This window comes from Zootoca vivipara, chromosome 12 (genome assembly GCF_965207765.1).
Source record: "Zootoca vivipara chromosome 12, rZooViv2.hap1.1, whole genome shotgun sequence".
NCBI classification, from domain to species: domain Eukaryota; kingdom Metazoa; phylum Chordata; class Lepidosauria; order Squamata; family Lacertidae; genus Zootoca; species Zootoca vivipara.
In genome coordinates, this window is record NC_142595.1 from 46003573 (window position 1) to 46028412 (window position 24840).

Here is a 24840-nt window from a genome sequence, read left to right on the forward strand (position 1 = left end):
GTTCATAATTCCCTGAACTCCATCCTGAAAACCTAGAGAGTTACTGACACTCAGTGTCAACCGTAGTGAGCTAGATAGGAACCTGCATTATGCTGAATCAGACCATTGGACTATTTCCCTATTGTCCACATCACTGATAAGCTAAATCAGGGGTCCCCAGACTTACCTGGCTTTGGGCCGGAGGGCAGGGGAGTGCGCGCACAGCGGGCCGGAGGGTGGGGGAGTGCGCGCCCATGCACATGCGCAACACACTTACTGGTGTGGTGGCACGCTTCCAGGTCAGAAAAATCGTCGAAAATTGTTTGTGTGCATGCGTATGGGCCTCCCCCCGACCCAGAAGTGCACCAGAAATGACCTCTTCTGGGTTGGTGAGAGGCCCACACGCATGCACACAAACGATTTTCGGCGCTTTTTTCCGATCTGGAAGTGCGCCGCCGTGCTGCACGCCGTAAGAGCGGGCGGCGGGGTTTGTCGCGGGCCGGATTGGGAGGCCAATTGGGCCGCATCTGGCCCGCGGGCCATAGTTTATGGACTCCTGTGCTAAATCATGCCCCCATCTACCTCTTTCCCCCTTTCTTCCCAATGTCTCAACAAATGAAACTGATTTGTAAAAATGTTACGAGAGACATTGCACATACTTTTGTAAATCAAGAAAATCTTTAATAAAAAAGAAGAAAAATAAAAATAAAGAAAGGGCCACAGTTCGGTGGCAGAGCATCTGCTTGGCAAAAAGACTGTTCAAGATTCAATCTTCCATGGCTCCAGATAGGGCTGGGAATTTTTACTGTCTCAATTCCTGGAGATTTACTCTTAGTCATTGTAGAATATACCAGCGCTCTGACTTGGTATAAGGCAGGTTCAAAGTTCCTCTCATTATGAGATAATTCCTGGTTATTCCTCTGTTGATAGAGGTTTTAGCTGCTTCCTAATCAAGTCACAGGTTCAGGTAATTAAAACTTCTTTAATAATTTCTGCCTAACAAGAGTCAGCTGAAATAGCATAATACACTACAGTGGTTTATGAACACAATTGTTTCCGGAAGTCTGTTCATAAACTGAAGTGAACTTTCCCATTGAAAGTAATGGGAAGTGAATTAATCCGTTCCAGATGGGTCCGCGGCGTTCATAAACTGAAAATTCGTAAACCGAGGTGTTCATAAACTGAGGTTCCACTGTAGTAGTACGCCCTGTAACCCTAAATGACTTTGGGAGTCAGTTCCCATTTAAGACATAGGTTACTTTGGAAGATGCCACATACCAAGTCAGGCCATCCGTTGAGGCTAGGTTGGCCTCAACCAGGGCCAGGGCCTTTTCAGTATTGGCCCCAACTTGGTGGAACACTCTTTCACAGGAGACCAGGGCTCTGAGGGATTTGTCATCTTTCCACAGGGCCTGCAAGACGTAGCTGTTCCGCCTGGCCTTTGGGTTGGATTCAGTCTGACCCCTGTGTTTTCCTCCCCCATGGTTTGAATTTATGCACTACTTAAAATGAGGCTGCATTTTAAATTTTAATATTGTGTTTTAATCTGTATTTTAATTAATTGTTTTCTTTTTTTATGTCTCATTGTAATTTTATTGGTGTTAGCCGCCCTGAGCCCGGTTTTGACTGGGGAGGGCGGGGTATAAATAAAAATTTATTATTATTTATTATTATAAAAGGCCCGTTCATTTGAAGATACATATGTCATTAAATTCACTAATTCTTTCTCCTTGTTAGCTGCTCTTTGGTGTTTAGATCAGGTCTAAACACCATTATGTAGCATTTGGGGGAAAAGATACAGACCAGTAACCCAAGACTGGAGGCTATGATGGAGAAAATCTCCACAGCGACCATGTATTTCCCCTTGGTGCTCAGGTAGGTTGGAACAAAGGAAAACCAAACACTGCAAAAAATCAACATGCTGAAGGTGATGAACTTGGCTTCGTTGAAAGCATCCGGCAAGGTCCTGGCAATGAAAGCCACAGTGAAGCTGATGATAGCTAGAAGTCCCAGGTAACCCAGGACAAGATAAAACATGACGACAGTACCTTCATTGCATTCCACTATGATCTGTCCAGTTAAGGACTCCATGTCCAGATCTGGGAATGGAGGAGAGATTGCTAAGCACACCACACAAATGCCGGCTTGAATAAGAGAGCAGGAAAAGACAATGGAGTTGGCCAGTCTTTTCCCCACCCACTTCCTCATGCCAGACCCTGGTTTGGTGGCCATGAAAGCAACAACCACCGTGATGGTTTTGGCTAATACACAAGAAACAGCCACTGAGAAGATGATGCCAAAAGCAGGCTGGCGGAGAAAACAGGTCACTTGGTTAGGTCTTCCAAGAAAGAGTAAAGAACAGAGGAAGCAGAGCAGGAGAGAGAACAGGAGAGTGTAGGTGAGGTCCCGGTTGTTGGCTTTGACTATGGGTGTATCTTGCAGCTTAATAAAAATCCCTAGCACTGAAACTGTGACCAGGGAAAAAGCAAAAACAATAGATGCTAAACTGATCCCTAAAGGTTCTTCAAGAGACAGAAAAGTTACAGTTTTGGGAATACATTTATCTTGGTCTCTGCTTGGGTATTCATTTTCGGGGCATTTGAAACAGTCATCCATATCTGAAAAATGAGAAGAATTGCCATCTCAGTGCCAAAATATGTATGTGTATACAGTGGTACCTCGACTTACGAACGACTCGACAACCGAATTTTTCGACTTACGAATGGAGCAAATGGCCGCACGCTTACGAATGTCTCGACATCCGATGGGAAACTGCGGTGGTTTTAGATAGGGATTTTTCGACTTACGAATTTTTCCGTTTCCAATGCATTCCTATGGGAAATCACTTTTCCAATGGCGCTTTCTGACTTACAAATTTTTTAATCATAGAATCATAGAATCATAGAATCATAGAGTTGGAAGAGACCACAAGGGCCATCCAGTCCAACCCCCTGCCAAGCAGGAAACACCATCAAAGCATTCCTGACAGATGGCTGTCAAGCCTCTGCTTAAAGACCTCCAAAGAAGGAGACTCCACCACACTCCTTGGCAGCAAATTCCACTGCCGAACAGCTCTTACTGTCAGGAAGTTCTTCCTAATGTTTAGGTGGAATTTTCTTTCTTGTAGTTTGAATCCGTTGCTCCGTGTCCGCTTCTCTGGAGCAGCAGAAAACAACCTTTCTCCCTCCTTTATATGACATCCTTTTATATATTTGAACATGGTTATCATATCACCCCTTAACCTTCTCTTCTCCAGGCTAAACATACCCAGCTCCCTAAGCCGTTCCTCATAAGGCATCGTTTCCAGGCCTTTGACCATTTTGGTTGCCCTCTTCTGGACACGTTCCAGCTTATCAGTATCCTTCTTGAACTGTGGTGCCCAGAACTGGACACAATACTCCAGGTGAGGTCTGACCAGAGCAGAATACAGTGGTACTATTACTTCCCTTGATCTAGATGCTATACTCCTATTGATGCAGCCCAGAATTGCATTGGCTTTTTTAGCTGCTGCATCACACTGCTGACTCATGTCAAGTTTGTGGTCAACCAAAACTCCTAGATCCTTTTCACATGTACTGCTCTCAAGCCAGGTGTCTCCCATCCTGTATTTGTGCCTTTCATTTTTTTTGCCCAAGTGTAGTACTTTACATTTCTCCTTGTTAAAATTCATCTTGTTTGCTTTGGCCCAGTTGTCTAATCTGTTAAGGTCATTCTGAAGTGTGATCCTGTCCTCTGGGGTGTTAGCCACCCCTCCCAACTTGGTGTCATCTGCAAACTTGCTCAGGATTCCCTCAAGCCCATCATCCAAGTCATTGATAAAGATGTTGAACAAGACTGGGCCCAAGACAGAACCCTGTGGCACCCCACTAGTCACTACTCTCCAGGATGAGGAGGAGCCATTGATGAGCACCCTTTGGGTTCGGTCAGTAATCCAGCTACAAATCCACTGAATGGTAGCATTGTCTAGCCCACATTTTACCAGCTTCTTTACAAGAATATCATGGGGCACCTTGTCAAAGGCCTTGCTGAAATCAAGATAGGCTACATCCACAGCGTTCCCTTCATCTACCAGGCTTGTAATTCTGTCAAAAAATGAGATCAGATTAGTCTGACATGACTTATTTTTCAGGAACCCATGCTGACTTTTAGTGATCACAGAGTTTCTTTCTAGGTGCTCACAGACTGTTTGCTTAATGATCTGCTCTAGAATCTTTCCTGGTATTGATGTCAGGCTGACTGGGCGGTAATTGTTTGGGTCCTCTCTTTTCCCCTTTTTGAAAATAGGGACAACATTTGCCCTCCTCCAGTCTGCTGGAACTTCGCCTGTTCTCCAGGAATTTTCAAAGATTATTGCCAGTGGTTCTGAAATCACCTCTGCCAGTTCTTTTAATACTCTTGGATGTAGTTCATCTGGCCCTGGAGACTTGAATACATCTAAACTAGCCAAGTATTCTTGTACTACCTCCTTACTTATTCTGGGCTGTGTTTCCCCTGCTGAATCATCTGCTCCATATTCTTCAGGTCGGGCGTTGTTTTCTTTCTTGGAGAAGACTGAGGCAAAGAAGGCATTGAGGAGTTCTGCCCTTTCTCTGTCCCCTGTTTGCATTTCACCATCTTCTCCTCTGAGTGACCCCACTGTTTCCTTGTTTTTCCTTTTGCTACGGACATACCCATAAAAGCCCTTTTTGTTGCTTTTAACCTCTCTGGCGAGCCGGAGTTCATTCTGTGCTTTAGCTTTTCTGACTTTGTCTCTACACGTGCTGGCTATATGTTTGAATTCCTCTCTGGAGATTTCCCCCCTTTTCCATTTTTTGTACATATCCCTTTTAAATCTTAACTCAGTCAAAAGTTCTTTAGATAGCCAGCCTGGCTTCTTTAGGCACCTTCCATGTTTCCGTCTCATTGGTATTGCCTGAAGTTGTGCTTTTAATATCTCCCTTTTAACAAACTCCCAACCATCATGAACTCCCTTCCCTTTTAGTATTACTGTCCATGGGATTTCACCCAGCGTTTCCCTAAGTTTTCTGAAGTCGGCTTTCTTAAAGTCTAGAATTTGGACCTTAGTATGCTTGGTTGCTCCTTTCCGCTGGATAATAAACTCCAGAAGAGCATGGTCACTCCCACCTAATGATCCTGCCACTTCTACCCCACTAACCAAGTCATCACTATTGGTTAGGACCAGATCTAAAATGGCTGATCCTCTTGTTGCTTCTCCCACTTTCTGGACAATGAAGTTGTCTGCAAGGCCAGTGAGGAATCTGTTCGACCTTATGCTCTTGGCTGAGTTTGACATCCAACAAATATCAGGATAGTTGAAATCCCCCATTACTACTATCTCACTTCCTTTGGAATGCTTGGCCATCTGTTCCAGGAAGGCATCATCTGTGTCCTCAGTTTGGCTTGGGGATCTATAGTAAACTCCCACAATGAGATCACTGTTGTTTTTCTCTCCCTTAATTTTGACCCAGATACTCTCAATTTGGCTTTGAAGTTTTAAATCCTGGATCTCTTCACAGGTATACATATCCCTAACATATAAAGCTACTCCTCCTCCTTTCCTGTTTGGTCTATTTCTCTTAAATAGATTGTATCCCTCTATTACTACATTCCAGTCATGAGACTCATCCCACCAGGTTTCAGTGATGCCTATTATGTCATATTTAGTTTGCTGTACCAAGAGCTCAAGTTCATATTGTTTATTTCCCATGCTCTGTGCATTAGTATACAGACATTGAAGACCGTTGATCATTCCCCCATGTCTCTTATTTAAGGATATTTTCGTCCCACCACTAGGTCTGCATGCTGCTTGCTCCATTTGGTCCTTGACATTTGGATGATCATCTTCAGCATTTGATAGACTCCTACCTTCAGGACCACTGTCTCCCTCCCCCACATAAGTCAGTTTAAAGCCCTCCTGATGAGGTTTTTGAGTTTTGTGGCAAAAACATTCCTCCCAACTTTTGTGAGGTGCAGTCCATCACTTGCCAGAAGTCCATCTTCAAGAAACTGCAGACCGTGATCTAGGAATCCAAACCGTTCCTGTTTGCACCATTTGCGAAGCCAGTTGTTCACTTCCCCTATTTTTCCCTCTCTCCCTGGGCCATGTCGTTCAACTGGGAGGACAGAAGAGATGACAATTTGTGCATCTAATTGCTTCAACTTCCTGCCCAGAGCCTCATAATCATTTTTGATCTTCTGTAAGCTATGGCTTGCAGTGTCATTGGTTCCCACATGCACCAAAAGGAAGGGGTATTTGTCGGTGGGTTTTATGATTCCTTGCAGCCGTTCTGTTACATCTTTGATCTTGGCCCCAGGTAGACAGCACACCTCTCGAGACATCTTGTCAGGCCCACAGATCACTGCTTCTGTACCCCTCAGTAGGGAATCCCCAATCACCACTACACGCCTCTTCATAGGCTTGGTTGGGATTCTTCTATGTGCTGTCCCTTCCAAGGTTACCTGCATATTTCCAGAGGACTGACTTGGTTGCTCGTCTTCATATTCCTCATCAACTGTGATGAGGGAGAGATCCTCAGGTGGAGTCTGTTCCTCGTCTTCCATGAGCACTTCAAAACGGTTGTGTAATTCTAAGCACTCAGAGCGATCCCTGGGCCTTCTACTTCTATGAGTCACGTTCCTCCATACATCTGGCTGCTGTGTTGGGGAACTGACCTCCTCCTCAGGGAGATCCCCTGTCTCCTCCTTGGTGCAGACAGTGTGCTCTGCTGCATCCAAGAAAAGCTCCAGCTCTTTAATTCTCTGGAGCGTAGATACACGCCCCTGGAGCTGCTGCACCTTCTCTTCCAGAAGGGCAACCTTGTTTTCTAGTAGGGCAACCAACTTGCAATTGTTGCACGTGTAGCTACCCACATCCTTTGGCAAGAAAACAAACATTGCACAGGAATTGCAGGTGACAATGGTTGTTCCCTCCACCTCCATATTGAAAACCTTGAGGTCGAGGGGGAAAGAGGAAGAGGCCTAGGTCCCCCCTAACAAACGTACGAGACTTGCTGCCCTAGGTCAAAAAGATGGGTCAAACAGCCAGAAACAAACACCCACACAAGCCTGGACAGTCACCCAAATCCAAGAGGCAGCAGCCCTAGAAAACCAGCACAAGCACACAAACAAGTAAGAAAACAAATAAGCACACAAACTTACACACACACAGCCCCAAAAGACAAAACCACAAAACCTACAGAGTGTCTCCCAAGCTCAGCTCACCTTCTGCTCCTTCCTCAGTCGCTGCACTCCAAGCTCTGACTAGCTCCGCCCACAGCTAATCACCTGAACTTCCTGACTCACACTTCTAGGTGAAAGGTCACAGCCAGAAACAAACAAGGTCACAGCCAGAAACAAACACCCACACAAGCCTGGACAGTCACCCAAATCCAAGAGGCAGCAGCCCTAGAAAACCAGCACAAGCACACAAACAAGTAAGAAAACAAATAAGCACACAAACTTACTCACACACAGCCCCAAAAGACAAAACCACAAAACCTACAGAGTGTCTCCCAAGCTCAGCTCACCTTCTGCTCCTTCCTCAGTCGCTGCACTCCAAGCTCTGACTAGCTCCGCCCACAGCTAATCACCTGAACTTCCTGACTCACAGTTCTAGGTGAAAGGTCACAGCCAGAAACAAACAAGGTCACAGCCAGAAACAAACACCCACACAAGCCTGGACAGTCACCCAAATCCAAGAGGCAGCAGCCCTAGAAAACCAGCACAAGCACACAAACAAGTAAGAAAACAAATAAGCACACAAACTTACACACACACAGCCCCAAAAGACAAAACCACAAAACCTACAGAGTGTCTCCCAAGCTCAGCTCACCAGACAAGCTCAGCTTCGTAGACAATCTACGAAGGTGCCTTCAGAACAAATTAAATTCGTAAGTTGAGGCACCACTGTATATAACTTTCCTTTTTAAAATGCTTATATATATTTGGCTGTTTATACTGTTTTTCTATATGTAACTGTTTTAGATATGTTTTACTATATTGTAAATCACGTCAAGATGCCTTGTAGGATTATTTTATTTACTAAATTTGTATACAGTACTGCCGTATAACCGCAAGTCTCAGGGTGGTTAAAACATAAAATCACATTATGGGATGCAATCCATAAATGAAATTACAGAAGCAGAAGCAACTGACTGTGAACTGACAATACTGAGAATCTTTGAGGAGCAGAAGGGTCCCATTACTTACCTCTCTGTGTTGAAATCTTCCCTTCCGGACACAAAGCACAATCATGACAGCAAAATTTCTCTCCTTCTTTCCTTATATTCTGATAACCAGGATGACAAGAATCACTACACACAGAAACAGGTTTCACCTGCCCGTAAAGATGAAGATTGAAGAACAGCTTAGTAGGAAGCCCGTCTGCTCATTTACCCATTAAATGTCATGTTCTCTAATGATGAGCTGAATAAGAAACAGTTTTATTAAAGAACTATGTACAACACGGGTGGCGCTGTGGGTTAAACCACAGAGCCTAGGGCTTGCCGATCAGAAGGTCGGTGGTTTGAATACCCGTGATGGGGTGAGCTCCCATTGCTCGGTCCCAGCTCCTACCAACCTAGCAGTTCGAAAGCACCTGAAAGTGCAAGTAGATAAACAGGTACCGTTCCAAGCGGGAAGGAAAACGGTGTTTCCGTGTGCTGCTCTGGTTCACCAGAAGCAGCTTAGTCATGCTGGCCACATGACCTGGAAGCTGTACACCAGCTCCCTTGGCCAATAATGTGAGATGAGCGCCGCAACCGCAGAGTCGGTCACGACTGGACCTAATGGTCAGGGGTCCCTTTACCTTTACCTTTATGTACAACAGGTCTCCCCCACCCCTTTTGCTTCTTTCTCTTTCTGCCTCCAGCCCTGCCTCCTTCTCAACCTTCCCTCCTAAACAAGATATGAGAGATGCCTACTTTAAATATATACTCACATTTACCCTAACAATAACACATGATGAACTGGCATGGAAGAATTGGAAATATATGTGAATGCCACAATCTACAAAAAAATTCCTCAGCACATCAGAGCTTATTTTTTGAAGTTTACTGTTTGGTTGAAGACAGAAACTGAAGCAAGACTTGACCCAATGTCTTCTCTCACTCCTGTTCAGGGCTGGATTTAGGTTTGATGAGGCCCTCAGCTAGTGAAGGTAATAGGTGTGAATATATGATGCAAGCTACTAATAATGATAAATAGCAGAATGTAGGCACCCTATATATAGAAATGAACAAACCAGTGATATTTTAGGGAGCAGGCTAGCAGGCGGGGCCCATGACTTACATCATAGAAACTTACACAACACAAAACACTGTTGCTGTATGTGACTTTTATTTTATTTGTTTTTTATCTCATAATTTGGAAATGTACACCCAGTTTTTCTTTCTCTTTAATTTTTTTTGAGGGGGGCTCTCAAGAGAATAGGGCCCTAGGCCAGGCAAAGGCAAACTCAGCCCTCCAGATGTTTTGGGACTACAACTCCCATCATCCCTGACCACTGGTCCTGTTAGCTAGGGATGATGGAAGTTGTAGTCCCAAAACTTCTGGAGGGCCGAGTTTGCCTATGCCTGTCCTAAGCTATAGCTTGTTTAGCCTATATGTAAATCCGGCACTGCTCCTCTTACTCAGTCTTGTGTGTGTTAGAATGTTTCAAAAGCAAAAAATAAAAATAAAAATGTAGGAGGGTGTTCACCTGCCAAATTCAAAATTTGAAGAGCCTCCAACAGGAATACCCTGATGGTCAGTATCTTCTCTGCTGAAACCTAAAACAGGCATGGGGGCTCCAACTCCCATCAGCCCCAGGTACCACAGCCCAATGGTCAGGGGAGCTGCAGTCCAGCAACACTGGTCTGGTGGTGGGGAGGCTGTCTCAGGTTCTCCATCCTTCCCCTCCATCCCTCAAGTCGAATATCAGGTACCCTGCACTGCCTTTATGGATAATACCCACCCATTAAAATACCCTAGAATCCAGACCTGATTGAAGCTCCTGGGCCATGTTATTATCTCCTCATTAATGAGTATTTCTTTCCCCTCAATAACAGTTCCAACTTTCACTCTCTGGAAGGACCTGTTAGGAAATGTGATGATCACATTCGTGATATCAAATCCTCCTTCCATTTCCCTGTTATTGTGGAAGGACAATGTTTCTCCAGCTGAGTTGTTGAATGAAGTAGCTTGCAAAAATGTGTGGAGCTGGTTGTACAAGAGGGAAAAGACAAAGAATAAACACTTTGCAGACTTTGGGCTAAAATCAAGGATAAATATTTGCTAAGTTGAAGTCTACATGCTGATATGTACTCGTGTATCAAAACCCAACACCTTCACTTGGCCCAGCTGCAACAAATCATGTCTCTCTCTTATCAGTCTCTACAACCACAGCAGACGCTTCCACCTGTCAACAGTTTGACTTCACCCCTAAAGGCACACTCCTCCATTATCTCCCGAGACAGGTGATTGCCAGCAACAACCAAGATGTATGTTTGTATGTATTGCTTCATCCACACCAATCTCTGAGCAGTGTGAGGATTCAGGTGGGATGGAAGGACAGTTGACACTCTGGTGCCTTTATGATGTATCGTTTATTCACACATATAGACAATCTGAGCCTAAAATGGATGGGCTCACAGCATTAGCACCCCAGAAGGCCTTGCTACTTCCATAGTCACAGCCTTGGCTTCTAGCAAAAATCAAACATGGCTCTCCACACACTTCTCTGTCTTTTGTCTTACTCACTACCAGCCAGGTGAGGTGGGCACCCATTTGCTGTGTGGCACAGAGCAGCTTCCCTTGTCAGACTAAAAACCATCTTGTTTATGGTCTTCCCATATTGCCTGTCTGGTTTGACACTCATCACTGAGCATAGCTGCCAAGTTTTCCCTTTTCTCGCGAGGAATCCTATTCAGCATAAGGGAAAATCCCTTTAAAAAAGGGATAACTTGGCAGCTATGTCACTGAGTGATAGATTAGATGGGCTCCAATGTCTCTCCCTGAGGCTGAGGCTCCAATACTTTGGCCACCTCATGAGAAGAGGAGACTCCTTGGAAAAGACCCAGATGTTGGGAAAGATTGAGGGCACAAGGAGAAGGGGGCGACAGAGGACGAGATGGTTGGACAGTGTTCTCGAAGCTACGGACATGAGTTTGACCAAGCTGTGGGAGGCAGTGGAAGACAGGAGTGCCTGGCGTGCTCTGGTCCATGGGGTCACGAAGAGACAGACATGACTAAACTACTAAACAACCATGTCTCTCCCACCTACATGATATTATGGCATGTGATCCCCCCCCCAATGAATACGATGTACAACACCATCATATCAATTACCCATCCAGAGTAACATTGGAACCTCTCTAGCCTTGTACAAATCTGTTCACATAAATAAGATTATTTCATTACCTTCCATAGCTGAAGAACTTGATGTTCAAGGCTCTTGTCTCTGGCCATTGCTATGTCCTTGGATGTAGATGAGTACATGGCATGCAAAGCATGTGCTATGACATAGACAGCATTATAGATACTGTAGCTGTGGCCACTCAAGCTCATTTCAAAAGCAAACCTAGGAAGGCGCTCCAGCTTCTCCTTCCCAGTACATTTTCCATCAGCCTCCAGTGGTTCTTCAGGATTTGGAAATAAACAGTCAAATGCTTGCTCCCAGAACACTTTGAAAAAACCATCTCCTTGTGCCCAACCAGGTTTTATGGTATGAAGGAATTGCTGGGATCCTTGAATCTCATTGGAGTGAATCTTGAAAGAAAGGGCACCTTCAAATAACTGAAAATCAGTGCCCCTCTCAAAACCTGTCAATGTAAAATCAAACTGGGCAGTCACAATCCACACCTTTCCAAACGATCTATCTTCCTTATATCCAGGAAATCCTAGGAATACATATGTATTCAGCCACAGAATAGTCATGGATCCGCCATAAATGACAAATGTATTGGCTTTGCTCTCTGTGAAAGCTAGATAAATATCAGAGACGATATCATTGATCTCATTAATAGTATTCATGTTGTTTTGGTTGGGGATTTTTTGAGTGAAGGCCGAGCACATCCCATTCTGAGAAAGCAACCATTCCAGGGCTTGCATAAAATGTTCTCCATTATCATCATCCACAGCAAACAGCCCAACCCACGTCCATCCAAAATGTTTAAGCAAGCTAATAATTCCCATGTACTGATGGGCTTCATTTGGGACCATGCTGTAAAAGGAAGCTATCCTCGTTTTCTCTCTCTCCTCTGGGATAACTGAGCCATAGGTGAGCTGAAAGAGAAGGTACGCATATTTTAGTCGCGATATCTCAATACCCATGCCTAGGAATATAAAGAACATTTGCAGATTGAACACACAGGTTTTTCAAGAATTACACCTAGGGACCCTCCTGGCTTAGTTTGCTAAAATTGACAAGTAAAGGTAAAGGGACCCCTGACCTCGTGACCGACTCTGAGGTTGCGGTGCTCATCTCACTTTACTGGCCGAGGGAGCCGGCGTACAGCTTCCAGGTCATGTGGCCGGCATGACAAAGTCGCTTCTGGCGAACCAGAGCAGCACACAGAAACGCCGTTTACCTTCCCGCTGTAGCGGTACCTATTTTATTTATCTACTTGCACTTTGACGTGCTTTCGAACTGCTAGGCACTTCCTCTTTCAGATGAATTATTTGATGCTATTCTGGTTCTGTTTCTTTTAAAAAAACAAACAAACATAACAGGTAACAGGTAAGATTAATCTTCTCTCTCCCGTCCCCCAACCATCCATGCATAAAGTCTACCTGTGGAATCTTGTAGAGACTCAATATGTCTGCCATACGGAAAGAGACATCAGAGCTAAGTCCTCCGATGATGGCTATGATCTTTTTCTGAGTGTCACATTTGTAGTTGGAGACAAACGTCTGTGATTTGAAGAGCAGGTCAAGGGTGGCCTGATAAGTCAGCCTCGCATCATAGTAGCTGTCAAAGATGTGGAACCCAAGTGTGAAATTGGGCAAGATCATTGGATTCTTATTGATCTTGTTGATGGCAAACACCAAGGACAAGATATGCTGGTAGAACTTTGTCACAACACTGTAAAGAAAGTGAAGTACTATTTTGGAAGGGAAGTCCTCAGTGCAATGAGCAGATATAGAGCAATAATCCTGTACCCTGGCATACTTTGCCTTAAATGTAACAATAATTATGATACCAATATTTTCTTTTCAATTTATCATTAGTATTCATGTTAGTTTTATAGCAGCTGCACAATGAGTATCATTCCACTATTCCAGAGCAGCACGCACCAGGATGTCAAAATCTTACAATACAGAAGGATATCTATCTATCTATCTATCTATCTATCTATCTATCTATCTATCTATCTATCTATCTCTATCATCTATCTATCATCCATCTATCTATCTATCTATCTATCTATCTATCTATCTATCTATCTATCTATCTAATCTAAAAACGATTTTCTCTCAGTTGTTTTTTTACTTATTATTCCAATATGCAGTTTTCTATTTTTTACACACACACACACATTTTATAAGCTACATAACATAAGTAATCAACAGAAAACAAAAACAAACAAACATTCATTTCATAGTTGGTGCTTGTTGTATGTAACAGTTTGTAGTTGGATTCAACATGATCTCTGTTCCCCACATTACATTCTTTATCTGCACACTAAGCGTTGTCTTCTCTTGGTTGTTTCAATTACATTAATTTTATAAGATTATCCTATTGCATGCAGAAAGTCAATCCAGACCTGCCAATGGATTTATATTTTTGCAATGTTCTTTTAAATAAACTCTGTATACACCCCACTCTCTATTGAATTTTTCATCGGTAACATCTCGGAACCTTGCTGATAATCTGGCTAGTTCTGCATATTCTCAACATTTGTTTTGCCAGTCTAATTTGGATGGGGTAGCTTCTCCTGTCCAACCTTTTTGCAATTAAAATTCTGGCTGCTACTGTAGCATACATGAATATTCTCCTTAATTTATTTGAGATTTCATTACTTATTATTCCTAGCAGGAAGGCTTCAGGTTTCTTGAAAGAGCATTTAAACATTTTTTTAAAAAAAAGGTCCTTATAGATCATCTCCCAAAATTCTCTGATTTTTTTTACAGTTCCACCATATGTGGATCAATGTGCCTTCTGCCTCCCTGCATTTCCAACAGGTGTTTGGCCTTGATCTGAACATTTTGGCCACTTTGACAGGTTTTAAATACCACCTGTAGAGCATTTTCATGCAGTTCTCTTTTAAATCATAGCATGCCATGAATTTAATATCTTCCCTCCAAAGCCTCTCCCATGATTCCATTTGGATGTTGTAGCCAAAGTCCCAGACGCACTGCATCATTATGGATGGACCTCCCTACATTTAAGAGAGTGGTTTATATTTAATACGAATAAAAAAAATTCAAGTCTCAAAGATTCTGTGGAAAAACTGTTTTTATTTTTTATTTTATTTTTTTGGGGGGGGAGATCTCATTCAATTGAAAATATTGCATCCAATCTGTCAAGTGATTTCAGATTTCTTTCTTTTTTTAAAAAAAGTTTTAGCCTATCATCTTTTTCTTCCAGCAGCTCTTTGTATGTTGGCCAATTACCTCTCATATTGCTCTTTTAACCACACTTTTCTATTTTTCACTAGAAATTTGAAATTTTGTTCCCCCTAAATTCCATCTATTCTTTTAGCACCCCTGGCCAAGCTCACAAGAAGCAAATCCTTACTTTGGTACATCAAATATATCCCGAGAAGGAGGCTCCCTGAAGAATAGTTCACGGAAATTGTATGAGATCTGAGAAGTCATCTCACCAATGACAAGGTCAGCTGGCTGATACCACTCATGTGGAACTGGGCAAGGTTCCTTCATCAAGCACTGATTAGTATATACTTTGCATGCTACAGGCAGCAGCAGCAACAACAGCTCTAGACTCACCAACATTGCAGCAAAGTTGCTCTCTGCATTGCCTTGCCTGGCATGAAGAGGCTACATAGGATGGTACCTGTCAATAAAGAGAAACTCATCGCCTTATATTTAGCATCATTCAAGGAAAGACCTTCATACTTTGGAAGGCCAGCAGAGACTGCCCAAGAAGACTCTGAAGCCTAGCCCATTAAATGGGAAGAATCCTATATTATAGATCTAACTGACAGAATGCTACCTGTGTGCCTATTCATCTCTGTTTTGTTTGCCTTCTACATCTCCTTCCAGGTACCTTCATTTTTAGTGCCATTGGGAACAGCTTCAGTCAGGTGTGCCAATTAGAGAAAATTACATAACAGCGGGGGGGGGGGGGGAAATTACCTGTACAGAGTTTGGGCCAGGGGTCACTTTGGGTAGTCAACATGTTTTCCCCTCCTTGGCTACGAGCCCAAGTCCATCTATGTACACTCTTTAGTGAGACAACAAGAGGGAGGTGAATTATTAGATTTCTATAGTCATCTGTAGCATTATATCCTGGACAATGTATTCCTATGATTCAGTCTGATCAGTTGTGTCGATGATCGGTGAAGCTTGACCAAGGTGTACTTGGTGGGAGTTGCAGCTTAGAGAGTTGGCTGGGTCAGACTGAATGATCTTGGGGCACCTTTGTCTGTAGAGGAGATGTTTCTCCATTCTGTGAGAGTGAAGGGTCACGTAAAGTGATGCAGAAACAATTTGGTTTCCTCTTTTGTCAACCCCAGTGCCAGGCTCCTGGCAGTGCTTTTGATGTAGAATTCCAGCCTTAACACAGGGGTGTTAAGAGTTTATCTCTCATCTTTTGTTCTCTGCAGATCCTAGGAATTACAGATCTGCATACCCCTGCCATTTCCCCTCTCTTCCTGTTTAGAAGATGCTTTTTTTAATGGCCGCCACTTTGTCTTGCGAAGTGTGGCCATAAAAACCTCCGATCACAAAACCTATTTGCAAAAGGCATTTGTCTAGCGAAAGGGGAACCAGCTGTAGCAAGGGAAGAAGGCAAAGGAAGATCAGCTGAGAGGCACTGACCGTCCCATGCCGGATGCTCTTCTCCCGGCCGCCGCCTCGCCTGCCTTCCCTGGCATGGGACGCAGCTTCGGAGACCCATGCCGGCTGCGCGTGGCGAGGCGGCGGCTGGGAGAAGCTCTTCTCCCGGCTGCCGCCTTGCCTGCCTTACCCAACATGGGGCACAGCTTCAGAGGTCTCCAAAGCTGCGCCCCATGCCGGCTGCACGAGGCGAGGCAGAGGCCGGGAGAAGCTCTTCTCCCGGCTGCCGCCTTGCCTGCCTTCCCCGGCATGGGGCACAGCTTCGGAGACTGCGTCCCATGCCAGCTGTGTGCTCCGAAGCCCCGTCCCATGCCACCGCCAGTCCCCCGGAGCCCATAGGAATGCATTGATTAAGTTTTGATGCATGCCTATGGGAAACCGGGACTCGCTAGACGAATTTTTCATAGGACGAATTGAGTCCTGGAATGAATTAAATTCGTCTAGCGAGGCATCACTGTAGATAAATGAGGTGTTTATTGCAACAAAGTATTTGTCCTATTTGTAATTGGCTGATTTGAATCGTGGTGGGAAATATCTGTAAAAGTGAATAAAATACCCTGGGGGAGAGTGAGAGATTCATTCTATTCTATTCTATTCTATGCCACTCTCTCTCTGTCTCTCTATGTCTCTCTCTCTCTCTCTCAGGGCTTTGCTGGCAAGGATCTTGTGTCTTTGTGGTTTTTTTTCCTTTGCACTCTGTACATGTGGTGGCACTACAGTCATCCTCCAAGAAGAATTACAACCAAATATTGAAAACAAAATCTCTCTCTCTTTCTCTCTCTCTCTCTCTCTCTCTCTCTCTCTCTCTCTCTCTCTCTCTCTGTGTGTATATATATCAATCACAATAACTCTGCAAAAAAAGAAAAGAAACAACCTCCCAAAACATATCCTTGTTTTGTAGCTTTCTGAAGGAAACCCATGTCTCCAAATTCAGTGGTAGAAGCCCATACAGTTGGCACACAAAAACAATGTAATGCAAATAAAGTGGTACCTCGGTTTATGAACACAATTGGTTCCGGAAGTCTGTTCATAAACTGAAGCGTTCGTAAACTGAAGCGAACTTTCCCATGGAAAGTAATGGAAAGTGAATTAATCCATTCCAGATGGGTCTGCGGCGTTCGCAAACTGAAAATTTGTAAACCGAGGTGTTCATAAACCGAGGTTCGTATCCAAACGTGTGTGGAAGAAAAGGTGAAGTGGAAATATTCACATTTGGGTGGGGAAACCACATCACTGGTATGCTAACTCATGATAAGAAAGGGCCATACCATAGTTCAGGGGTCCCCAAACTTGCCCGGCTTCGGGCCGGATGCCCACTGTGCCGATCGCGTGGCAGGCCGGGGGGCAGGGGAGCGTGCGGCCATGCACACCCATGCGCATGCGCTAATGCTATTTCTGGCACATTCCCAACCTGCAAAGCGCCAGAAATAGCTTGTGTGCAAGTGCAGAAGTCTCCTCTGACCCGGGCGTACACTGGAAATGACGCTTGCACATGCACACAAGCTATTTCTCTTGCTTTTCCGGGTCAGAAGTGGGCAGCCGTGCCATGCTGGTAAGAGCAGGTGGCGGCAGCGGGCGCAGGGGGGCACCGGGGGCTGCATAAAAGACGTGGTCCCCGGGCCGTAGTTTGGGGCGCCTGCCGTAGTTCAATGGCAGAGCATCTGCTTGGCAAAAGGACTGTTCAAGATTCAATCTTCCATGGCTGGGAGTTTATCCTGTCTCAATTCCTGGAGATTTACTCTTGGTCATTGTAGAATATACTAATGCTCTGACTTAGTATAAGGCAGGTTCAAAGTTCGATATTGTGAGATAATTCCTGATTATTCCTCTGTTGACAGAAGCTTTAGCTGCTTCCAGTAGCCAGCAAGAAGCATTCATGTTGCAAGTAACATAATATGCATAATTATCTGACCATGCTGATCCTGTTTTATAATCTTGCTCATATGAAATTGTAGATCTAAATGCCATAAGCCCCCGCCCCTTGATTTTGAACCTATATATTCCATTGACTAGGGCTGGAAACCTATATCCAATTGCCTGGGAGTGAACTCCACTGAACTGAATGAGGATTACATTCAAGAAGACGTGTATGGTATCGCACAATTATACATTATGTTCAAGAGTGAAACTAAAAGGAGGGGGAAAAAATCACTGTACAATAACCAGCCATTACTAAATTGATTTAACATTTTATTTCTTGCACATTTCAGGTATTTTAATAAGTTTTATTGTGTTATAATTAAAATGTTCGCAAGTCACCCTGACCAGTACATGGACACAAGAGGGATGATTGTATCCTAAACTTCCACATTTTGTGAATTTAAGATATATGTGTTCCATCGGCTTAGGACAGGAGCCCACATTTTAAAAAAGAACATTTCTTTTACCATATATAGGAACAGGTGCTTACTGCTAGATTAAGCTCACAGTTTGGAACCCATAGGGCAGGCAAACATATAACAGAGAGAATTGTACTCTTAATATTTTCTTCTTTTTAGCGGCTCCCTCTTTTCACAATAACTTGGCATGTGGAGATCTTTACAACCACCATAACAAACAAAACATTTGCTAATCAATAAACAGTCATCATCCAAAGATTTTACTCTCCAATAGATATTGGTTCTGCTCATGTAGTGCATACTTGTAAATTTGGGGTGTATTTGTACAACATCGGCCTCCTCAATGCCTCATTCCAGACCCTCATAGTAAGCAACAGCAACCCATCTAATATAACTCAGGAAAATTCAGTGAACCACTTCTATGTGAGACATATGCATTGTTTGATGTTTACTCCTAGAGTAAGCCCTAAACACCCACACCATAGTACGAAAACATATAATAGGCCAGGTATCCCCAGACTGCGGCCCTGCAGATGTCTTGGCCTACAACTCCCATGATCTCTAGCTAACAGCACCAATGGTCAGGGATGATGGGAATTGTAGTCCAAAACATCTGGAGGGCCAAAGTTTGGGGATGCCTGTAATAGGCAAATACAGTGACCTAAAACTTTCTTTTTATTAGTTGTTCCTTGCTGTTCAGTTCGGGCCTCAGCATAATAATGTAGCATTTGGGGAAAAAGATACAGCCCAGTAAACCAGCACTTGAGGCCAAGATGGAGAAAATCTCCACAGCTACCATGTATTTGCCCTTGGTGCTCAGGTAGGTTGGGACGAAGGACACCCAAACGCTGCAAAACAACAACATGCTGAAGGTGATAAACTTGGCTTCATTGAATGTGTCTGGCAACTTCCTAGCCAAGAAAGCCACAGTTAAGCTGATGATAGCCAGAAGGCCCAAGTAGCCCAGGACAAGATAAAACATGAGGACGGAACCTTCGTTGCATTCAACTATAATCTCTGTAGTCTGTGAGTGGTCCATATCTGGGAATGGGGGAGATGTTGCAAGCCACACCACACAAATGCCTGCTTGAATAATTGAGCAGGAAAACACAATGGAGTTGGCCAGTCTTTTCCCCACCCACTTCCTCATGCTGGACCCTGGTTTGGTGGCCATGAAAGCAACAACCACCGTGATGGTTTTGGCCAACACACAAGAAACAGCCACTGAGAAGATGATGCCAAAAGCAGATTGTCGTAAAAAGCAGGTCAACTTCCTGGGTTGCCCAAGAAAGAGTAAGGAACAGAGGAAGCAGAGTAGGAGGGAAATGAGGAAAGCATAGGTGAGGTCTCTGTTGTTGGCTTTGACTATGGGGGTATCTTGGTGTCTTATAAAAGTTATGAGCACCAAAGCTGTGACGAGTGAAAAAGAAAGAGCAGCTGAAGTGAAACTGATTCTCAAAGAGTCTTCATAAGAAAGGTAGGTTATCACTTTGGGGATGCATCTGTCTCTATTCTTGTTTGGATATTGATCTTCTGGGCATCTGAAGCATTCTTTCAGGTCTGAAAAAGCAAGAGAGGTCATCACAGGGTCAAATTACATACAAAGCCAGGCCTCAAAGATGTTCAATGTGGACGTTGAAAGTCATTTTGACCGCTACCTCCAGGTTCCACAGATGCAGTCAAACATTTTAGCCTTCACTATGCTCCTTATCCACAGTAATAATGAAGACTTGAGAAACAATGAAGTGGTTGATTGGTCCTATATATTACACATGACAATTAGCAGATCTAGAACCTGATTAGCCAAATTTAGAAAGTACCAGCAGGTGAAAGTAATACTTCCACTAGTCCGCTAGGGCAGGTTGAGTGCTGCAATCTGTGACTCTCAAGCCAAAGTGTGGGATGGAATTCCTCCCAACTAGCAAAATGAATCTTAGGTATTTAAACCTAACCGGCATTGACCCCACCATCCACCGCAATGTGCATTGTTTCTGAATACCCATGTAAGCCCATGAACATATGTTGACTAATTCCAATAATTTTAATGTGTTAATGAATAATGATGATGATGATGATGATTTTATTTATATGCCACCCATCTGACTGGGTTGCCCCAGCCACTCTGGGCAGCTCCTAACAGAATATTACAACACGAGAAAACATCAAAATTAAAACCTTCCCTGAACAGGTCTGCCTTTAGATGTCTCGCAAAAGTCAGATAGTTGTCTATTTCCATTATATCTGATGGGAGGGCACAGGATAGGTGTGACTACTGAGAAGGCCCTCTGCCCAGAACTAATACTCAATTTCATGCATATTAATCCCGTATGTATGGATATTTGATGCTCTGCATCACATACTTGTTTGGTTTGAAAACTTTGCTTCTGGGCACAAATCACAACCGAAACAGCAAAATTTCTTCCCTTCCTCTTTTTTCTTCTGCTGACCAGGGGGGCAGGAATCACTACATACAGAAACAGGGACCGCCTATCCATTAAAAAAATGAATAAATTAATTTTTAAAAAATTGAGAGAGAGAGCTCAGGATGAGAGAGAATATGCTTGAGAAAAATGTTAATCATCTGAAAGTCAAATAAGGAAGTGAGCAGTTAAACCTCAGTAAATTTGGCACGTTGACATTAAATGTAGTTATTTAATATCTGTCCTAGGAAAACTGGTGGAAACTATTATTAAAGATAAAATAACTCAGCATATAGAATAACAAGCTTTGCTGAACTAGAACCAGCCTGGTTTCTGTAACAGCAAGTCCTGTCTCACTAACATATTAGGGTTCTTTGAGAGTCTCTGGGAATAGACAGATATAACTCTGATAACGAGATGCAGAATGTGGAAGATTACACCACCTTAGCTAATGGCCCAGGCCCTCCTTGTTTTGATCAATGCAGCATAGATCCTGATTCCTCCATCTCACTCTTACTGCTCAGCATTCAGCCGGCTAAAGCTTCCAAGCACCCCACAAACCAGATCCAGCAGCACAGGGAGCTGAGTTGGTTATGCTGCCGTCGCTTGAACAATACTTGCAAATGCTCACTAGGAAAAGGTGCCCTATCTCCTTCTCAAAGAAAAAATAGGAGAAAAATGGGGTTCCGCCCAAAAAACAATGCTTGGCCCCCAATGGTGACAGTCTACTCACACATTGCTTTCTGCGTTTGCTTAAATACAAAGATGCCATGTTTCAGGCAATAGTTTCCATTTTAAAGTGGTATAATAGCTCCTTCCCCAAACCCTAATGAATCATCTTGTGCTGCTTCCCCTAGCAATGGTATGTGGCATATTCTTCCCTGACAAACAACCAAAGGGATTATTATGGAATCAGGACCAGTTATGATACAGACCCATTCTGGACTGAAGGAAGCTTCGCACCATCATCTACCCTGGATCACCTATCCGGATAACGGAGCGGCTTTCTCGAATACCCAAGAATCCATACCTGATTGAAGTTTCTGTGCCAAACGATGAGATCCTCGTTGATGGTGAATTGTTCCCCTTCAAGAGCATGGGGAACCACTCTTCCAACTTCTATTTTTAGAAAGGAATTGTTTGGGAATATGACCATATTCATTATGTCAAAGCTGGGTACAAACTCCCCGTGATCATTAAAAGACACCTTTTCACCTGCTGAGTTGTTAAACAAAATGCCTTGAAGAAACAGGTGCAGCTGGTGGGGAGAGAGAAATAAAATAAGAATAACTTCCTGGAATTTTTCTTCCGAATTTTTATGAACACCTTTGTTGCTATTATATATTTAGGAATGTTCCTCCTTTTTTATTTAGAGAAAGCTAATACCAAAATGTAGGTTATTTTTTTTTCAGAATCAGATTTCAGTTATCGGAAAAATGTAAATTCATACATTTTATAATAAAGTAGATTCATATGTTCCTATGAGTGATTACCTGTCGAAACGTTACCTGCCATGGCTGAAGATTCTGTAATTCAAGTCCTGTGCTACCCAATGTTCCTTGGTGCTTGGTCCTGAATATACACATTGCATGCAATGTGTGAGCTATGGCGTAGACTGCAGTGTAGATACCATAGCTGTGCCCAGTCATTGCCATTTCAAAAACAGACCTAGGAAGGCTTTCCAGCTTCTCTTCCCCAGTACAGCCTTCATCATCATTATCATCCATTAATCCCAGAGAATTGGGAAGTGAACATTCAAAAACCTGCTCCCAAAAATCTCTGAGAAAACCATCTCCTTGTGGCGAATGAGGATTTCTGTTTTGAAGAAACGTTTGGAACCCTTGAGGTTCATTTGAGTGAATTGCAAAGGAAATGGCGCCTTGGAGGAAATCAAAATCCCATCTCCTTAAAAGAGCTGTTACTGCAACATCTATCTGGGCTGTCATAATCCACACCTTGGTAAAAGATGGGTTTCTCTTTAGCTCAGGAAATGACAAAGCTATTATTGTGTTCAGTAACAGGTATGTCATAGTTTCACCGTAGAGCACAACTGCTCTGACTTTTGGATCGTTGACATGTTTATGTAGCTCAAATCTTCCAATCTCCTTGGGAGTAAAGTCATGGCCTTGACTTAGGATCCTTTCTGTGAAAGCTGAGCAAATTTCATGGCTGGAAAACAATAGCTCAATGGCATGTAAGAAATGGTCTCCACTGTCACTGTCCACAGCAATGAGTCCAACCCATGTCCAGCTGAAATGCTGGAGTAACCTTACAATGCCCAGGTGCTGGTGGGCTTCACTGAGGACCATGTTATAAATGAAAGGAACTTGTGTTGTATCACTCAATTCTGTGGCAAAAGATCCATAAGTGAGCTGAAAGGAAATGTACATGTGCTTTAGGGATATAGTAGATGAGTACCTGAATGCATGTAAATCCATTTTTATGCATTTATGCATTCAATGACAAACCTAGACAGTATCTTAACAAGCAGAGACATCACTGTGCCGACAAAGGTCCGTATAGTTAAAGCTATGGATTTCCCAATAGTGATGTATGGAAGTGAGAGCTGGACCATGAAGAAGGCTGATCACCAAAGAATTGATGCTTTTGAATTATGGTGCTGGAGGAGACTCTTGAGAGTCCCATGGACTGCAAGAAGGTCAAACCTATTCATTCTTAAGGAAATCAGCCCTGAGTGCTCACTGGAAGGGCAGATCCTGAAGCCGAGGCTCTAATACTTTGGCTACCTCATGAGAAGAGAAGACACCCTGGAAAAGACCCTGATGTTAGGAAAGATGGAGGGCACAAGGAGAAGGGGACAACAGAGGACAAGATAGTTGGACAGTGTTCTCGAAGCTACCAACATGAGTCTGACCAAAGTGCGGGAGGCAGTGCAAGACAGGAGTGTCTGGTGTGCTCTGGTCCATGGGGTCACGAAGAGTCGCACACAACTAAACGACTAAACAACAACAACAAGCTTTAGTTAACATTCACAGCGTTATAGTCAAGAACTTGACAAATATTGTTGATGTTGATCCCTGACAGCAACCACGGTGAATAACTCTTATATACATACCTGTTTCTAAGCAATTCTTTCTGCTCCTCTAGGTGCTTGAAACATGATTTTGCCTGGTTATTCAAAATATTTCAGTCCATAATTGTTCTCTTTTTTTGGGGAACCACAAAATCAACCCCACAATGAGACAGGAATCAGACATCAGCCAAATAAAATGCACAGATCTTACCTGTGGAATTTTGTAGAGACTTAGGATGTCTGCCATGTGGTAGGAGACATCAGAGACGAGTCCCCCAATAACGGCTATTAGGTTTTTATGAGTGGCACATCTATAGTTGGGAACAAACCTGTGCAATTTGCAGACTACTTCCAAAGTGGTGCGATAGGTCAATTTTGCATCATAGTAGCTGTCACAGATGTGGAAGCCAAGGGTCACATTGGGTAAGATCTTGGGATTCTCATTGATAACATTTATGGCAAATGCCAAAGCCAGGATGTGCTGGTAGAACTTTGTCACCATACTGCGAATAGATTCAAAGATCCTTTATAAATGCTACAGTGCATGTATTTTTTTTTTTTTAATGTTGGGCCACTCTTACATCAAACCCAGCCAGATGGATGGGATGCCAGATGGATGGGATATAAATTATTATTATTATTATTATTATTATTATTATTATTATTATTATTACAATTTCAATTTTGAACTCATATTGTGCTTATTGCTATCTATCTATCTATCTATCTATCTATCTATCTATCTATCTATCTATCTATCTACACACACACGCACACACACACACACACACACACACACACACACACACCAGTATTTATTTCCATTGTTGTGTGTCTTAAAAGGAAATTTTTAATGGTTATGAAAGTAAACTATAGTCAGAATTTTTTTGTGGTAAAGGGAAGTGATATGGAAATGCATGGAGAAGTGTGTGATACTGATCAATTGATGGAAAGGTGTGAAACTATCGTGAAAACTAAGGAGGACAAAAACTCAATAAATAACATATAATGTAAAGCTTCTGTGTAAGTTTTGTGAAGCTTTTCAGGCTGAAACCTCACTGAGCAAATGTTC

At 43.2% G+C, this 24840-nt stretch overlaps 3 protein-coding genes across 3 annotated transcripts; all 3 read right to left on the minus strand.

The window, feature by feature from the left end:
- Positions 1 to 1695: 1695 nt before the first annotated feature.
- On the minus strand, positions 1696 to 14838 carry LOC118095664 (vomeronasal type-2 receptor 26-like). The gene is made up of 5 exons (XM_035136907.3): positions 14696 to 14838; positions 12748 to 13039; positions 9958 to 10176; positions 8188 to 8314; positions 1696 to 2597 (listed from the first exon to the last, which is right to left on the minus strand). The coding sequence occupies exons 1-5, from the start codon at positions 14836 to 14838 to the stop codon at positions 1696 to 1698; spliced, it is 1683 nt and encodes a 560-aa protein (XP_034992798.3).
- LOC148684103 (vomeronasal type-2 receptor 26-like) lies at positions 11365 to 12177 on the minus strand. Its single transcript, XM_088655709.1, has one exon. It carries the CDS (start codon positions 12175 to 12177, stop codon positions 11365 to 11367), a length of 813 nt encoding a protein of 270 aa, XP_088511835.1.
- A 3797-nt stretch (positions 14839 to 18635) lies between the features above and the next one.
- Positions 18636 to 24270, minus strand: LOC118095663 (vomeronasal type-2 receptor 26-like). Its single transcript, XM_035136906.3, has 4 exons — positions 23980 to 24270; positions 21765 to 21992; positions 20675 to 20801; positions 18636 to 19874 (listed from the first exon to the last, which is right to left on the minus strand). The coding sequence occupies exons 1-4, from the start codon at positions 24268 to 24270 to the stop codon at positions 18976 to 18978; spliced, it is 1545 nt and encodes a 514-aa protein (XP_034992797.2). The 3' UTR covers positions 18636 to 18975.
- Positions 24271 to 24840: the final 570 nt, after the last annotated feature.

Excerpts from the sequence above, each read along its gene's own strand:
- LOC118095663 (XM_035136906.3), bottom strand. The coding sequence starts at position 24,270 with ATGGTGACAAAGTTCTACCAGCACATCCTGGCTTTGGCATTTGCCATA. Across the intron at positions 21,993-23,979 it reads GTCTCTACAAAATTCCACAG|CTGCACCTGTTTCTTCAAGG; the intron begins GTAAGATCTGTG and ends TCTCCCCACCAG. Across the intron at positions 19,875-20,674 it reads AAAGTTTTCAAACCAAACAA|ACCTGAAAGAATGCTTCAGA; the intron begins GTATGTGATGCA and ends TTGCTTTTTCAG.
- LOC148684103 (XM_088655709.1), bottom strand. The coding sequence starts at position 12,177 with ATGGTCCCAAATGAAGCCCATCAGTACATGGGAATTATTAGCTTGCTT.
- LOC118095664 (XM_035136907.3), bottom strand. The coding sequence starts at position 14,838 with ATGAAGGAACCTTGCCCAGTTCCACATGAGTGGTATCAGCCAGCTGAC. Across the intron at positions 8,315-9,957 it reads GGCCCAGGAGCTTCAATCAG|GTGAAACCTGTTTCTGTGTG; the intron begins GTCTGGATTCTA and ends CTTTACGGGCAG. Across the intron at positions 2,598-8,187 it reads GAAGATTTCAACACAGAGAG|ATATGGATGACTGTTTCAAA; the intron begins GTAAGTAATGGG and ends CTCATTTTTCAG.